This window comes from Saimiri boliviensis, chromosome 10 (assembly GCF_048565385.1).
Source record: "Saimiri boliviensis isolate mSaiBol1 chromosome 10, mSaiBol1.pri, whole genome shotgun sequence".
NCBI classification, from domain to species: Eukaryota; Metazoa; Chordata; class Mammalia; order Primates; family Cebidae; genus Saimiri; species Saimiri boliviensis.
In genome coordinates this window covers 86755219-86773324 of record NC_133458.1, presented here as the reverse complement: position 1 = coordinate 86773324, position 18106 = coordinate 86755219, and the positions used below count along the sequence as shown (strand labels likewise).

Here is an 18106-nt window from a genome sequence, read left to right as displayed (position 1 = left end):
TCAATGTAGATCTCATTTTCTTTCATATCTTCTAGTCACAACCTGTTACTCCTCATTTTCTGACTGGCTGCTGGAGAGTTTGAAGTACTTTGTTCCAAGTCTAGATTAAAGATGAGAAAGCTGTGGATTTTCCAGCAGTTTTATATATTTTCTATAAGTGAATGAAAGATTCCACATGGAAAATTTCCCACTCATTTAGTGTCTTATATCTGTGTCCTAGCCCTCAGTATTTAATTCATACATATACTTAACACTTATTCTGGCTTTATCAGTTCTAAACATTGGTTTAGGAGCCATAAAAAACAAAAAATATGATTATTTTCCCCTTAAAAGCCAAGTTTTATTTTGGCCTGGCAATTGGAATAAACCATCAATATTTGAATTATAGTATTTCTTTAAAGTATATGATTAGATGGCAATGGTAATAGTTGTAACTTACCAGGTATTCATTGTCAACTAGTCATTATGAGTATTTTCTTTACAATATCTCTATTATTTCAATACACTTTGTAAGGAAGACATTGTAGCCATCTGCTTTTTACGTTTACAGAAACCGAAGGGTGAATATATTTGTGCAGTTTCTCCAGTTACATGGTTATTAAGTGCAAGTACTTAGATCTGAATTCACTTTGTCTTATATGAAGTCCTAACCACTATATTATACTAATGATAAGCCCTTTCAAAATTAACTTATTTAAAAAATAGCAAAGTGGTGAGAAGCAATTAGGAGAAACAGCCTAGCTTTGAAGGATGGGTGGCCTTTGAGTAATCAGAGAAGAATAGAAGTAGATTTCAGTGCTTCTAAATATCAGTGAGCTCTAGAGACTACTGAGAAGATGTGGCCTGGAGAGAAGATTTTATTTTAATAATTACTGGGTGATGTGGTCAGGTACATAGGTTGGTATCAATGGAGGAGAGTCTTCAATGACTGCTAGAGCACAGAGGTTAAGAGTCCTTTTTGGACTTCTGTTCCACCTCTACCATCTATTAGCCCTAAAGTCTTGGGCAAATTACTTTACCTTCCTGGGAATCTATTTTGCGTATCTGTAAAGTAAGGAGAATAATAAAATCTTACTCACTGTATGTTTAGAAGATCAAATGCGATATTAAATGTGTAATATTTGGGACAATGTTTTGCATATTGTAATCAATAAATACATATTTATTAATGAGGAAGAGGAAAAGGTGAATTTGACAGCTGTGTAACATTTAGAGATTTTTGGAAGATAGAATAAAATACAGTGTTTTTTAGTAATATGACTGAGACCGCCTATAGGAATAATGTGAGGAAAAAGTCAGCAATGATTTCAAGGTTTTTTGTCTGAGAAACTGGCAGAAGAGCAATGCGTGGAAAAAAATGAGAAAACATCTTGGCTGATGAACTTCTTTCTTATGGGCTTAACAACATTTAATTTTCCTTGGAAAAAATCTCTCTTGCAAAAGTTAAAGGAAATTTCCATGGACTATATGGTTTTCTGGCTTATGTGGCAACTTCTGGATTCTGCTGTAATTCAGGGATGTTGAATTATCGAGTTCTTTATTGGGGCCTGGTTCAGTTCTAGCCTTGGTACTGCACTTAATTCTTTTGTTTGCTGTTCTTTTGCAGTGAGAAAGATATTTATAATTTCTCAGAAGGGAAAAGTATTATATGGAAATTCATATACCAGTGTAAAGTGTATGTAGAATGATATCTCAAATCTTCATTGTTTGAACTAGAGATTTGGCACGGTGATGTTATTTAGATTACCATAATAGTTTGTACAATTCTATACGTGTTACAACCTTTAATTTCAAAAAGATATTCCATTTTGGGGGGAATGAGGTAATAAAGAAGATAAAGATAGCACAGTGAAATTTTTGGGGTAATACACTATTTCTGTGATCTTTGATTTAATTCTATAATGCACACTGAAAATCAAATAGAACTAACAAGCATATTAAGTTAAACATCATTAAGAAAATTTAAAATGGATTTAAAGACACTGTTTAATTTTGGTTTTAGGTTTTCTTTTTCAAGCTTTAGTACTAGGGAACATAAACAATAAGAAATTTCAGGAAACCCAAATCCAGCTGTGTGTAAGACTTAAATCAGCATTTGTTAAAACTGCTTAAAAAAGAAATTAAGTTGTGGCAATACTTTAGTAAAATCGCCTTGGATTTATAGCTAGGTTACCTGGGTTTTTTTTTTTTTTCCTGGATAGTTGACTGTGATTTTGTTATTTAACTTTAAACTTAACTAGAATTAGCCTTAACTGAGCACTTAGTATGTGCCTGAAATATTTACATCCATTCCTTTGTATACTTAGCAATGCTTTTATGGCATTGGGTACACCTTTTTTTTCTTACTTGCTAGAAGAACAAAGCAAGGGTCTGAAGAAAGTTTATAGCTTACCTAAGATCCTGCAGCTAGTAAACCAAGAGTCTAGATTTAAACCAAGATGTGTGCCTCTAAATCCAGAGCTCTTCACACTGTATTTTTCTCATTTGTTTTAACGTTTACGCTAAACCATTAAATCGGAGAAGAACAGTTTCCTTAAACTCTGATGTTTAGTTGTCTCCACGAATATATGTTTTTGGCAGGGGCGTGGGTGGCAGTGATGATAAGGAGTCAATGAGGAATCATCCCAACAAGGAATTGGTAAGAATGGCTTAACAGCAGGTTTTCCTACAGTGTTTGACTGTTTAAGCAGATGCACTAACTAGCAAGGAATAGGTCCTCTATCTTCCTCTGGCTCATGCTTATCCCCTGAAATTCCAAGTGGTTATTCTCACCTAAACTTAGCTAGTTGTCCCCAAACAGACTTTTTTTTTTTTTTAACAGAATCTCATATCAAGTTTTAACCAAGCAGCATCTTCCTCATGAGGACATGGGGACCCTCTGATGTTAGCCTCTCTTCTCTTCTGAAGACAACAACGATCTTACCTTCAAAAATATTTATGTACTTACTAATTATAGGTGACGATAAAGCTTACCTGAATATTGTAAATGATGTACTGAAAACAGAACACATGTAATAATCATTAAGAAGGCAAACTTGCCTTAATACTTCTTCAGCTAATGGTACTGAAAATGAAATGTTGTTCCTGTAAGTTTATGAGAAAAGTCGGTGGATGATTAATCCTTTCATGTGGCAAAACGTAATTATCCAAAAATAGTTAAAACCAATTCCATTCTTTATGCTGTTCATGTTTTATAAGCTAAAAAAAGACATAGACTGCTATGCTTCAATCTGAATTTCTTTTATTCCTGTTGCTTTTCATTATCTAGTGCATTATCTAATGAGTCTTATTGGCTTCCGGGAATAAGCACTCTAAATCTGGAAAACTATATATTTTTTGTTTTTATTCTCATTTCGTTTGGCATCCCACTTATTACTTTCGATTGCTCCATTACTTCTTACTTTGTCTTCTAACACTGAAAAGATAACCTAAGACACACTCCTTCCACACAAAAGCTGGAACTTTGGAAAACTGCTCAACTTCATATGGTAAGTACTTACTCATGATGCTGCCCTTTCTATAAGGAAAACACACATGGATGAAAAGTTAACAACTATGTGCTTTCATCAGCCTCATGCTTCCTATTCAAGAATGAAACTGCAACATCATGAAGTTAGCATTAAAAATCTAAGCATAGAGACGTAAGAATGCAGCCTATGTATTAAATATTTGTGATAGAAACAAAAACACTGAGAGAATTTATGAAGTTAAGAATAATTTAACAACTGAAAAACAAACCCTCAGGAGCGTGCTTTCCTTTGGATTTTTTTGAAACACAAGTGCAGAGTTTCTGCATATCTTTTCTTAATCGTAACATTGAGCAAGAGAGGAAGAACTATTTTTAAAACGCAGAATAGATACAAGACAACATAAATCTGGCTGTCTGAGATCTTGACTGTCTGCAACTCCTTCTAGCCTTTGAAGGATTAAACTTAGGTCAGCCCGGAAAGAAAACTATTTATTCTACCCATTTCATTTCCTCAAACATTTCCAGAAAAGATGACTTCATTTTCTTTGTAATTTATTACAAAATTTAGAAACTTATGTGACCTTACTGGGTAGGTATTTTAGGGCATAATATTGTACGCAAATTACCTCTTATGTCTCTACCTAGGATAACATATATTTACTTTGTAAGAAAACTAGAATAAAATCAGATAATAAGAAATGCAGAGAAAAAAGGCATCTTTAGAACTTGTGTCCAAATGTTTGTGTATCTATTCCACAAAGGACAAACAAACAACTGATTATCCTATTTACTCTATTGATGAAACTCGGCCTATTAATCAGGTTTTGTTATAGCGAAGCTCAAATAGAATCACCTGGCAGAGATTTACTTATTAAGGGAAAACATAGTTCCCCAAATTTAATATTTTTTATCAGCGTATTAAGTACATAACTCTTGACATGTGCTTTTGTCCCCATTTCTTCTCAATTTCTCACGATACTTGCCCCTCTGATTTTGTGCCCTAATTTCATGATGATTTTAACATCCTTTTGTATTTATGTTTCTGCCGAGGAAGTTAACCTTTCTTCTTGGGTGCTTTACATATGCTACCTCTTTAATTCTCATTAACCTTAAATTCTTCATATGGCAAAGTTAAGATTCAAACCCAAATCTCCTTGCCATCATAAAATAGTACATTTTAAAGACTTAAAAAATTTTTTTTAAATACCTCTATTTTCTACGGCTGCTTGTTCTGTTTCTCTTCCTTTGACACTTGAATTTCAGATGTCACTCATTTGTTCTGTCTTCCATTTCTTTTATACCTGCTCGTACCTGTTGTATGCCCCCTACTATTCTCTTTAAACTGCCTTCTCCAAGTTACCAAAGGCCTGCTAATTTCCAAAATCCTGGATTTGCCAAGTTTTTATTTATATTCCCACCTTGTTGATGTTACAGGTAGCAGTGGAGGTAAAAGAAAAGGGGAGTCGTCAGTGCCGCCACACTGGCATATGTTAAACAACCCACCCTGCAAAGGGAAAGACCCTAACTTACAGCTTTTGTTAATTTTCTTAGTGTAAATATTCCAATCATACATCATTTTAACCTACCATTGCGATGTCACTGGACATGGAGTTGGGAGGATATGAGGGAGCTTATGTGAGCTGGCTCCAGCAAGCCAATGCATGTCCTTCTTGGGATGTTATTACACTTCTTGGCTTTTGCAAGAGGAAGCATGTGATTCACTTTCTTTCTCTTTGACTCCAGCTTCTCCCCATTCTTTTATTGCCTCCATTTCTTTCTTGTAGCCACTAATCATTGACTCAGTTGAGAATTAAATTTTGCACCCCTTTATTCTCTTTCTTGGCATTTTTTTCTACTCTCATGTGTTTCCCCATGCCTGTAGCACGAGTGATGTTAAACCCTTTTCTGTCCTCTCAAGGTCATCTCCTCATTCCAATTTTAATTTTTTATCAGATACCCTCCCTTTTGCTTGATGCTTAGTGGGGCAGAAAATAAGCTCCTTAGCTTGCCCTTGCCCGAAAAATAAGTACTTTCATTCCTGTCCTATTACAAAGCATTAAATACAAACTATATGCCAGTACTTCATGAGGTGCTTTGAACACAAAACTCAGGAATTATTATCCACGTTTCATAGATTAAAAAAACCCAAAGCTGGGATAACTTGATTACTTTATCAAACTGACCTCTCAAATTGGCTACGGAGCTCAGATGTAAACACGGGACTCTGACACCCAAACTTATCTTGCTTTCCATTATGGCATCATGCCTCTCAGTTAGTGGAACAATCATTTTTTCCTCCCATGGATTTAAAATATGCCAATAATTTTTGAGTTTTTCTGTTATGATCACATCCTATCTATTTTACCCATTTTGCCAGTGCTTGTGCAAGTATCTATCTCCTTCCTATGCTAGAAACCTCTAAAAACAAGAGTCATGAAATATTCATCATTTCATTTCTTACAGTAACAAAATTTATTGTAGTAGAAGGTACTCAATAAACCTTGATTTGATAAGTGAAACAGTTAATGAACAATGATAATATCGAATATGTTCCTTGTATTTGTGTTATAAAAGTGTTTGTCTATCATCATTGTTGAGAGCTGCCAATGATTTTGTACATAGAAGATGAAATTTTGTACCAAATGAATATTCAGGTTTAATTTGCTGCAATGAGGAAGAAAAACAGAATGCAAAATATACTTATATTTTAGAGTAGATCATAAAGTTAACTAACACCCTATTGTTTTCAGCCCAATGCTCTTGTACCCATTTCTAGCCAGATTATGTTTTACACTCTAGGGAATCTCAAATCGGTTTAGGGCAATATTCCCGCTTGCATTTCAGACAAATTCAGGGGATACTTGGAAAGTCTTTCCACCTTCAAAAGTCTTAATTAGGGCCTACAATTCAGTAATGTACCCAAATTTCTCTGATTTGAAAAGCTCTGTTGTTAGTACAAATTGCTAAATGTGAGGACGTCATGTGGTGCTCTGCATAAGTGTGTGAGTAGATGTGTCATCAGACCTTTCCTGAATCTGTAGTTTCTATTTTTTGCATCACCTGGGCTATTTCCTGCCCTCAACAGCATGGAGAAGCTGCTTCTTCACTGAGGGTGCCTAAGGGCTTTTCTATACATAGCCATTTACAGTGCTACAGCAAGACAGGGGATAGATATAGAGCTTTTCTGCCCATAAAAGTAGGTGGGACCATTTGGGCTGCTTCTGTCTATATAAGTACTTGAATCTGTAGGGTAGTGGACTATCCTAAAACCACCCATTTATAATTTTTGAGACGTCTGTTTTCTGCGATGCTTTATGCTATTCTATGCCATCCCCTTTTTACAGAAATGTTTTAAGTTGTTGTTTATCATAAAATATCTTCAAATATATCATTTATCAGACTTGGTCACTAAGAGACTTAGAACAGTCTTAGAAGCCTTTAGCTTTAAACACCATTATTTTAAAAAATACATGACAACTTGAACCAGTTAGTTGAGCATCAGGGACTTTTAAGTGAATTCAAGGTAGAATCTTTGACTCAGAGATTTTACAGCCAGAATATACTCACTACAGAATGATCTATTTCTTCAGTGATTCTTTGCAATTGAGCAGTGACAACCAAGATTGAGTTTGACAGAAAGGTTCTATTATCATATCTCAACTGACATTGCATTGTTAAGAAAGTAGTAGCAATTGTACTTGAAAAGTTTGGTTTCAATGCAAATCTTCAGAAATTTAGATGAGAGGATAAGTCATTCACATTCTATCATAGAAGATAAAATTATTGGTACAGTTGGTGAGGGTAAAACTTATATACAAAAATCTGAGATGATATTTGCTGCTGCATCATATGCTGATATGGTATAACTTTGATCATTGTCTTTTATTCTCTACCTTGCAAAATTAAGCTTTGTCAAGAGAGACAAGAAAATAGGTGTTTATGGCTTCCCAGGAATGCCAATTTGGACAAATAACATCAAATTATCCTTAGGGCCTTTTATGTGGATTGAATCAAAACATAACGGACCTCCTGATTTAGGTCTTTAAGTCTTTTAACTTTAAAATTAGACTATATGAGGATATTGGAGGATGGTGAAAATTACATGCCAAGGTATTAGTTCATGTGATATTACTGAACTGTGATGGAGGTTCTGCTTTAAAAGGGCAGTTCTGCACAGTGTTTCGCTCAGAGTCTGTGTCCCTACATTGTGCAATTGATAGAATCACAACCAAATTAATTCAGTGAACCCCTCCAAAATAATTGAATAATAAAGTTTATTTTTCAAACATTCCAATTATAAATGCAGGATTCATTTTGTTGTTTTCAAAGAGACAATTTATTTTAAGCTGTTGTGTGTGTGAGGTGTGTGTGTGTACTCTACAATTTGTCTTGTTCGGTCTCTATTCTCTCCCTAGCCTGGTTGCCTTGGTTACCATTACATACATGCTTGTATGTGAAGTTCCTCTTTGACGTACATTTATTTCTATGGAAACAATGACATCATTGGTATGGGTAGGTGCTTAGTAACAGCAAAAAGAAGCAGCATTGAGTATTGGTTTTTCTTTAGGTTATAAAATGTATAATTAAAGAAATATTTTAAATTAGAGAGCTATATTTTGCTTTCATTATGACTTGATTATGAAGCTACATTTTTGCTTGTGTATAGACTTCATCAAGTAAAATGATTTAAAATGTTAAATATGCTGTTTAGCTCCTTATATGATATTTGGTGTCATAAAACTCACCACAGAGAGGTATAACAATAAAAATTATTACTTTAACCTTACAAGTCTTTCAAATAGTAAAAAGGTTATCTCAGTAACATTTATTATCATCCACAAATTGTACAAGGAATTTTATATTCACATTAAGGCAATAGCAATGTATAGATGATGAATCAAGGGAAATAAGCCCCACTTATAGTTATTATTTTAAGAATCTCTAGTTTTAAAAACACAGGGATGTAACAGGAAACTTGGTAGTTATTAAACCATATTTTCTATGACATTAAATAAGTCCATGTATAATTGGTATTTCATTTTCTTTTAAGTCTTAAGAGGCTTTTTACATCTTTTTTTTTAAAAAAATCAATTTTCCTCTCATCTCAGCTTCACACTACTCCAGTCTATTTTTTTTCTTTATAGATGATGTGGAAACCCGCCTACGATTTTCTTTATACCTGGAGTGCTCACTATGGAAATAACTACAGAGACATGTTACAAGACCTTCAATCAGCTTTGGACAGAATGAAAAACCCTGTGACTAAACACTGGAGAGAATTAACTGGAGCTTTAATACTAGTAAATTCCTTAGAGGTTTTGAGAGTAACTGCATTCTCCACTTCTGAGGAAGTATAGAAATAAAGGGTGTGTTTCTGATGACAGGGGAAAGAGTGAGGTGAAAATGAGGTATTTCTCTGTGTGTGTGTGCGTGCGTGTGTGTGTGTGTGTGTGTGGGTCTAAGAAAAAATCTCAGAAAGGCATTATATTAATTTTCTTCATGTTCAGAAACAATTTTTTTCTGATGGAAGCACGGCCTAATATGATAACCAAGATGGGTTTTACCCTCTAATATGTATTTTTGTGTATGTTTCAAATACAAATATTAGGTTGCTTTGTTCTTATACAGAAACGAAAAAACAAAAATGCCCTCTCTATTCCAGTGTTATTTTTAATTTCCTAAGTTAAAGCTGTTTGAATAATTACATCACACAGATACCTGGATAAACCGGAGGCTATCAACATGAACCGGGCAGTGTTTCCAGGAAGCAGGTAGAAAGAGGAGAAGCAGGCACACACCCTGCAGCCAGTCACGGCTGCGTGCTTTCCAAACCTCCCCTCCTCAATTCGTCAGTGGGGATAGCCAGCATCACCTCTATTTTTCACGTGGAGAAACTAAAGACTGGAGAGAATGTCAGAGGCTACAGAGCCAGTGCAAAGTCAGTTTTCTTCTTGAAAAACCTGTTTCTATTTCTTTTTTAAAAATCATACTGCATAAAAAGCATAGTAAAAAAAAAATATATATAAGACTTACAGGGAAACAGTCATCATTTCATTTTAATTGAGACTTGTTACTTCTTTTCATCATCTCTTGAAAGACTGCCAGAAGGAAAATAGGACTTGTCAGAAATCTGTTGTCTGCATGCATGGACCTAGAGTTTTCATCAGCTTCCTTCACTATCTTGGGACCTCGCTAATCCTGCCTAATTTGGGACTGCAGGATTATAATGTAAAATAGTTCTTTAGCTCTCAGGGATTTTGAATATGTGAGTTATTAAAAACAACCACCACCAGAAACTTGATTTATCACTGCTGAGTAGAGCAGTCTTAACCAACAAGAACACTGATATCTTTATGTTGACATGCTCCTGCAAACGTGTGTGTGTGTGTGTGTGTGTGTGTGTGTGTGTGTGTATGTGTACCACAGTGATTTATCTGTATGTTGGCATGCTCATGCAAACACATATGTGTGTGTATGTGTACCAAAGTGTTGTGGTTTTTTTTTTTTGAGACTGAGTATAGCTCTGTCGCCAGGCTAGAGTGCAGTGGCATAATCTCAGCTCACTGCAACCTCCACCTCTTGGGTTCAAGTGATTTCCCTGCCTCAGCCTCCCGAGCAACTGGGATTACAAGCATGCGCGTCACACCCAGCTAATTTTTGTATTTTTAGTAGAGAAAGGGTTTTACCATGTTGGTCAGGATGGTCTTAAACTCCTGACCTTGTGATCCACACACCTCTGCCTCCCAAAGTGTTGGGATTACAGGCATGAGCCACCACGCAAGGCCACCCCAGTTTTGGAACACAAAAATTCCATAGGACCCAGGCCAGTATAAATACTAATGGCTGGCAAAGTTCACAAAGAAATGTTCTGTGCTTTCTCATCTGTTCAATCCTCTGGTTGCCAACCAGTGTTTATGTGTGTATTTGGACAGTCATTCATTTATTGTCATTCAGTCAATAGGTAGAGTATATGTGTCTATTTTTTGGCAGGCATATAGATGCTTGAGATTAATGGAAAAAACATGAACTCTGACCTTAGTAGTGCTAAGTGATAGATAATTTTTTAAATGGCATTCATAATAACAGTTGCAATGGAGAGGTTGTGATGCTATGAGATATAAATATAGAGATGCCATCATATGAAACTGGAAGTGGGGGTAGGTCAGGTAAATTTCTGCTTGGAAAGAAATAATGAACTTGATAGAAGACAAGGCATTGTCTCTGGTGTGATGGAGTATAAGAGGTGATCCCACAAAGCACTGAAGCTCTCAGTTGGCTGGGAGCTGAAGAGGTGCAGGAAGCAGGAGTAAAGTAGTAGAAGGATAAAAGATTCAAGAATGAGATGAGGACGGAGCAAGAAGAGGCCACATTAGGGACATTAAGGCTGCTAGAATTTAGAAAGAAAAGCCATAGCCTCAAAGAAATGTGAGTAAGCTGAATAAGGATTTTGTTTTGGGAACCTGAATAAAAGATGTCCATTTGGCTAGAAAGGAAAAGCAGAATCTTTTTAGAGCTTTTAATACACCCACGCTAGGGTATTCGGTATGCTGGCAATGGTAATTCAAATTGGGGGTTTAAGAACAATCTTTAGGCTTTCAATATTTATATTTGATGATCAGGGAACACAGCCTGACCAAAGAGTTAGGTATACACATTCAAGGACAGAATTTATTTTAATTGAAAATAAATTATGGGAGAAGGAAAAACATGGCAGCTTTTACTTTCAGCATAATCATTTTTCGTGGCGATTTTGCTTTCTTAAGAATCATTCTTGGAATCTTATTAACATGTCAGTTAACCAGAGAATTTTGGGAAGGGATATTAGGGAATTAGTAACTGGGTTTTCCCAGGTTCCAAGATCTGAGAAGACAGAGATCTTGTTAGCTGATTAGTGTAGTAAGGTTAAATAAATAATTTCAGGTTTATTCTGCATCATGTATTAGGATTGTGATTGACAATAAGAGTTTTAAAAAATGAAAAACATAATCTCTATAATGTAAGGACGAAACAATGGTTTAAATATTAATATATGCAAATATTTATAATATTTTAACAAATCCTTCCAGAGGAATTTTTTTTTCTTTTTTGCCGGAGTTTAGCTCAGTCGCCCAGGCTGGAGTGCAGTGTTGTGATCTCCACTCACTGTTACCCCCACCTCCTGGGTTCAAGCAATCTCCCTGCCTCAGCCATCCAAGTAGCGGGGATTACAGGCATGTACCACCACATCTGGCTAATTTTTGTATTTTATTGGAGACAGGGTTTCACCATTTTGGCCAGGCTGGTCTCAAACTCCTGATCTCAGGTCATCCACCCACTTCGGCATCCCAAAGTACTAGGATTATAGTCATGATCCACTGCTCCTGGTCTTCCAGAGGAATTTTAAGCCTAAGTCCAAATATTCTGTTTGTATAAATATATTCTAATATTTTAAATAAATTGTTTCTACTTTCCTGAACTTTATATTTTTTCTTGCTGTAATGGATTTTCATAATCAGGAAAGATTAAATTGGTAATCATGAATTGCCTTTAATATTTGGCAGTAAGTCAATGAAATTAATAAGGCACTTATATCCCATCTTTGACATCATTAAAAGCATCAAATCCCATTAATCTACAACTTCTTTAAGCATTTTGAAAGTAGAAAATGCTTACATGGTTCTTTCAGTTCCTCAGGCTTTTTGTCTAATGACGCATGACTTAGGATAAGATTTTAATTCAGTGCCCAGCTTGAAACATAGTAATTTTTCTGTGTACGCCACAGATCATCTACTTCCTTGTGTTGAAACTTTATATGAACCAATTAAGGAGAAATGTTCAATAATGTGTCATTAACTGTTCATGCTAATAAATGGATACAGCACATTTTTGTAGCCTGTAATGTAGCACATACTAGGTAAAGATTACAGTTTGGGGATGACGAGGTTTCTGGAAGGAGTAGAATGCTAAATCGACGGATGACATTGGGCTGAAAAACATTGCTGCTACTAATCAGCTTTGAATGTGTGACATGAACAGACAATAGAGAACATACATACATTCAGATTTGTACAATGCTATAGTTGGATGTTTAAGGACTTGAATTTTTATACTGTGCTCCTTCAAATTATGTTTTCTGTAATTGTTTTATCAAGGAATATTTGAGGTAGTATAAAAGAAAAAGAGAATAATGAACAATGTCACTGGAGGCTTTTAAAATTAAAATAGATCTTTTTTTATTCTTATACATAGGTAAATTCCTCCTCCTCCTTCTGTATGAACTTTTCTTCCACATGCTGCTATATGGTTTAGTGAGAGTGACATTCTAAAGATCATCATGATTGCTAAGATAATCCAAAGACAGTTTTTCAGAATAAAATGACATGTTGAAGGTTTGTTTCTTGCATCTGTATTTACTGGTCATCTTGCATCTATATTTACTGGCACAAAATAAAATGACCACATATACACAGGAAACTTGAATTTGTATATATGTAGCATCTGATATGTATCTGATATTCAGCATCAAGATTTCACTGAACATTGTAGAAATGTGTATTTTTTGCATGTATATTTTACTTGATTTTTCTATTTATGTACATCTAGAAAGTTTTAAGCCTAATAAATAGTTTTATAATTTTGAATGATAGTGTTAGTTTATATGTGAGGGAGTAGAGATGAAGAGGTTAGCAATGGATAATAATTAGTAAGGCCAAAGGAGAAAATTTCATGATAGGTATTGTTGTCATAACGAGTACAGCATGAAAGTCTTCCTTTGCAAGACAGTAGTCCAGCAATTGAGAACTGTGGTTTCTACCCTTTGTCCACTATTCCCTATGTGACTGTGGACCTGTTGCTTGGCCTCTCTGGTCATCAATTTTCTTTCTTTTTTTTTTTTTTTTTTTTTGAGACGGAGTTTCGCCCTTGTTACCCAGGCTGGAGTGCAATGGCGCGATCTCGGCTCACCGCAACCTCCGCCTCCTGGGCTCAGGCAATTCTCCTGCCTCAGCCTCCTGAGTAGCTGGGATTACAGGCACGTGCCACCATGCCCAGCTAATTTTTTGCACTTTTAGTAGAGACGGGGTTTCACCATGTTGACCAGGATGGTCTCGATCTCTCGACCTCGTGATCCACCCGCCTCGGCCTCCCAAAGTGCTGGGATTACAGGCTTGAGCCACCGTGCCCGGCGCCATCAATTTTCTTATCAGTAAAACAAGGAGCTTGAACCAAATGACCTCTATTATTCACCTTGGGTTTAAATGTCTATAAATGTTCAATGAGTAGAATGTATTGTTTTTGTTTATTTTACTATGAGAAAAGAGAACATGAATTAAGAGTAATAATTTGAATACCAATTATCCACATTAAAATAATGTCCTCTATGTGTGAACCATAGCACATTTAGCACACTAAGCACTTTACAAATATCCTCATTTATTCTTTACATAGTCTTTTGAAACTGGTTACATAGCAGGCACTGTTTTGAATAATTGGTGACTTCCAGCTATTTAAAAGAAACTGTACTGAGTTAGAAGGTCAGCACTGGTTTCACTAGGAGCTTCTCAAAGATCACTGCCAAACATGCTCCAGTCTCATTGTCAATGCCTTAGACAGGCAATCATTATGGCAGTGGTTCTTAAACTTCAGCAGCAGGAAAATGATCTGGAGGGCTTGTTGGCACAGACTGCTGGGGTCGACCAGCAGAATTTCTCATCCAGAGGGTCTGGGACCTGGCTTGATCACATGCATTTCTAAGCAGTTCCCAGGTGATACAGATGCTTCTGGTACAGGGAACCCAGTTTGAGAACCACCATATTAAAATTTACTTCATCGCTATGGAAACTGAAAGAAGCCCCTCTAATTTGCTTTAAGATAGGTGAAATTTCACATAATTCTACTGGAGAAATTGTTTTAAAAATTGTATGAAAGAACCCAAAATCATTTTATATTAAGGCTCCATTTATAGCAAGTGAACTTTTCATAAGTTAATAAATGCCTCCAAAAATAGTTTTGATTATAAAACCAATTAAAATCTCTGTGTTTTATTTAAAGCATAAATGTATTTGAATAAAAATAGGTTAACAATAATTTGGGACATTTATTCAGTATAATTTTAAGTTAATTTTATAAAATATATGTAATATTGCACTTGTTTCTGTAAAATATGTTTGGAAAAAGGCTTGTTTTCCCTAGTGTGTCAATCGTGGAACTTCTTGTTAAATGTATTTTTTCTCATTGAAAAAAAGGTTTTAATTAATGTGATCAATTCAGCTATCTATATGCCCTACCTTCATTGTAGAATCAGAAAGTGTTAATAAGGTGGTCAGATGTTCTTTCCAATGATCATATTCCACATTTAAAGAGAGGGCAACTGAGAAGAGATGGTAAGCTAAACCGCCTCACGTTGATGTTAATGTAGCACATTTTATCCTCTGCCATCATTTCCTTGTTAATTGTTTTTCTATGGGTAACTGGAAGAGTCTGTCTCTTCTTAAAGATAACAGGACTCTATCCTTTCGTGCCTGGAAGGAGATTTTAAATATTCCTAATATTTACATGCTCACTTAAACCCAATACATGGAATTTACAGGGACATTTAACTTGTTCATGAAAATATAGTGAGTTGTTGGAAAATCAGAGCTTCAGTTATGATTAAGTTATTGGTTTTACTTAAATTGGTTCTACCAAATTCAGTCTTTTAAGCAGAATCTGAAATTGGCAAGTCTGGCGTAATGTTGACCTTATAGATACTATGTTAAATGGCCTAATGGAACCAACTACTGTACCCCTTCTTAGCAGAGTAGAAAAACCCGTTCTATGGGTTTACTCCCAGGAAATATATACTCAGTGCTCACTTAGACCTTTTATATCATGACGATAAATCAAGAAATGGGTGAAGGGGAGATAGGGAATAGTTCAATTATTGTCTAATGAAAGAACCAAGAAGCCTGGCCATTCATGGACAATGGAAACTTTGGCTTCCTGTTTTGTGCTGGCTTTTTTTTTGCGGGGGGTGGGACAAGGTCTCCCTGTCTCACCCAGGCTGGAGTGCACTGGTGCAATCATGGCCTGAGCTACATCCGCCTTCCAAGAGTAACAATGCTCCTGCTCCACTGTGATCTTCCAAATCTTACATGGATTTCTCTGTGGTCAATTCTAATCAGCAACACTCAGTGAAGAAAGCTCTGAGAAACATCGTTTATCCAAGGGGACATTACAAGGCCATGCATGGCACCCTGAGACTGGAACACGAGGAAACGTGAGGCTGGAGCTGATGGAGCCATTTTATTCTCAGAAAGGGAAAGCCCAGAGCTGCTGCGCAGCTTTGTGGAGTCCAGGGATGAAACTAATATAATCAAATGCACATAGAGGGAATAGTGAAACAAAAACCAAACACAAGTTTGATCACACTCTTTAAGCCCTGGATACTGGAATGCCTGACAATGCCTGAAACTGCCCTGGATACTGGAATGCCTGAAAGCACCTTCAAGCCCTGGATACTGGAATGCCTGAAACTTTGCAGAGCCCAGGGATGAAACTAATATAATCAAATGCAGATAGAGGAAATAACAAAACAAGAATGAAACACAAGTTTGATCACACTCTTCAAGCCCTGGATACTGAATGCCTGAAACTGGAGTTTTTAGTTGCGAGAGAGAAATTCTTTGTGCCTAAACCAGTTTAAAATAGGTTTTCTGGCACCGGCTCTCGAAAAACTGGTAAATGACAATTTTGATGTAGGGCTGCTGTGTTTGCTCTAGCTGAAGTTTCTTAGGTATTTTACAAAAAAAATCTTGGCATAAAATCCATCCAAGAGAAAAGCAAACAGTTAATTTGGATCTTTTTATTGATCAGGTAAAGAGAAATAATGAAAGATACTGTATTTTCCATTTGTAAAAAGACCAGGCGAGACACTGTCGCTCATGCCTGTATTCTAGCCCTTGGGAGGCTAAGGTAGGAGGATTGCTTGAGGCCAGATGTTTGAGATCAGCCTGGGCAACAGCAAAGCCCCATCTCTACAAAAAATACAATACAAACAATAGCTGAGTATGGTGGTGCACATCTGTGGTCCTAGTTACTCAGGAAGCTGAAGTGAGAGGATCACTTAACCTCAGCACTATTTGCTTCGTCAGGAAATCTTTTTCCTCAAGTGCAATTCAAGAAGCAAGTTTTCTGAGTCCTTAGTATGAGACTGGCAATGGGCCTGCTTTTCTATAAACTTCTGCAATAAATCAAATGATAAGTAAATGAAACTTCACAGGCAGTATCTACTCTCTACATCCCACTTTATGAATTGCTGATGGCATGATGAAACCCCCTACAGCCCCCATCAAGACCATAGGGGCACCTGGCCTAGGAGGACCAGAGGCAGGTGACTTTGATTACTCTTAAATAGGACCTATTACCTAGTAGATGCATTTCACCTACTGTCAGAAAGAAGATACGGGGAAGAGAGAGACAGAGGAGGAATTCCCAGAATGCTCGACTGTGAAAATTTTAGGGTTAGAATCGAGTTTCAGGATCTGCTGGTGAAAAACAACCATGGCAAATTCCTTCAAACATTTCCTGAACGAAACTAGGAAAGCGTGTCCAAGGTCAGTGTTATTTTCATCTTTCTCAGCCATCTGACTTTTCATCGGAGATCTTTATCTCTTCTTTTGACTAAGTAGTAATCCTCATTGTTCAACACCCGCCGATGAGTGAGAACATGCGGTGTTTGATTTTCTGCTCTTGTGTCAGTTTGCATGGACACAGGGAGGGGAGCACTACACACGGGGGTCCGTTGAGGGGAAATGGGGGAGGGACGGGGGGTGGGGAGGTGGGAAGAGATAGCATGGGGAGAAATGACAGATACAGGCGAGGGGACGGAAGGCAGAAAACCACACTGCCGTGTGTGTACCTATGCAACAATCTTGCTTGTTCTTCACATGTACCCCAAAACCTAAAATGCAATTAAAAAAAAAAAAGAACAATAGGGGCGGGATCCAAACTGGAAGGTAACAAAGGGGTCGCTGAGAAGGAAGTGGCTGCAACGCAGACTCTTGTTTCAAGGTTCTCAGGAAAAATAATGAGTTTATCTAAGTCTTAGTTTTCTCATCCCTAGCACGGAGATAACAATAGCACGTGGGTTTGTGGTTAATCAAAAGAAATGAGTGATTGCCTGTTAACTGCTTAGCACTAGGCAGGAAAACAAATAAGCAGTCTCACATTAAATAAACGGAAACAATATTAAAAAAGAAAAAAAGTAGTAATCCTAAAATGTTGCCCAAGGGGAAAGTAGAACAGCAACAGCAATCGAAGTGAATTACATGATTCTAAGACATCGTAAAAAAATAAGGCAAAATGTAAAGGGCTACCACCAACGGTGGTTTGTTTTATTTTTTATTTTTATTTTTTTAAAATACATACAGCTTTATTAAGATATAATCAATGTGTCATAGAATTCAACCTGTCTTTTCATTTTTAAGAGCCAATAAGCATTTTTTTTTCTCAATATATAGTTCCTGTTTAATGTTTGGTCAACTATATTTGTAATTTGCTGTGCATAGAGTAATGCTCTCCTGGATGAAATAGGATATTGTTAGATTTTTCAAGGTTGAGTGGAATGGTGTGGCTTGTGGTGAAATAAGAGATTAGTGATAGAGGTTATTTATAAAATGA

General features: G+C 36.3%; 1 protein-coding gene across 1 annotated transcript in view; it reads left to right on the top strand.

Moving 5' to 3' along the window:
- Positions 1 to 17170, top strand: part of MACC1 (MET transcriptional regulator MACC1) — a 28992-nt gene extending 11822 nt beyond the window's left edge. Inside the window, 1 exon segment of the mRNA XM_010345321.3 lies at positions 8614 to 17170. Coding sequence (XP_010343623.2) covers positions 8614 to 8826 — 213 coding nt within the window. The 3' untranslated portion in view covers positions 8827 to 17170.
- The last annotated feature ends 936 nt before the right edge of the window (positions 17171 to 18106 follow it).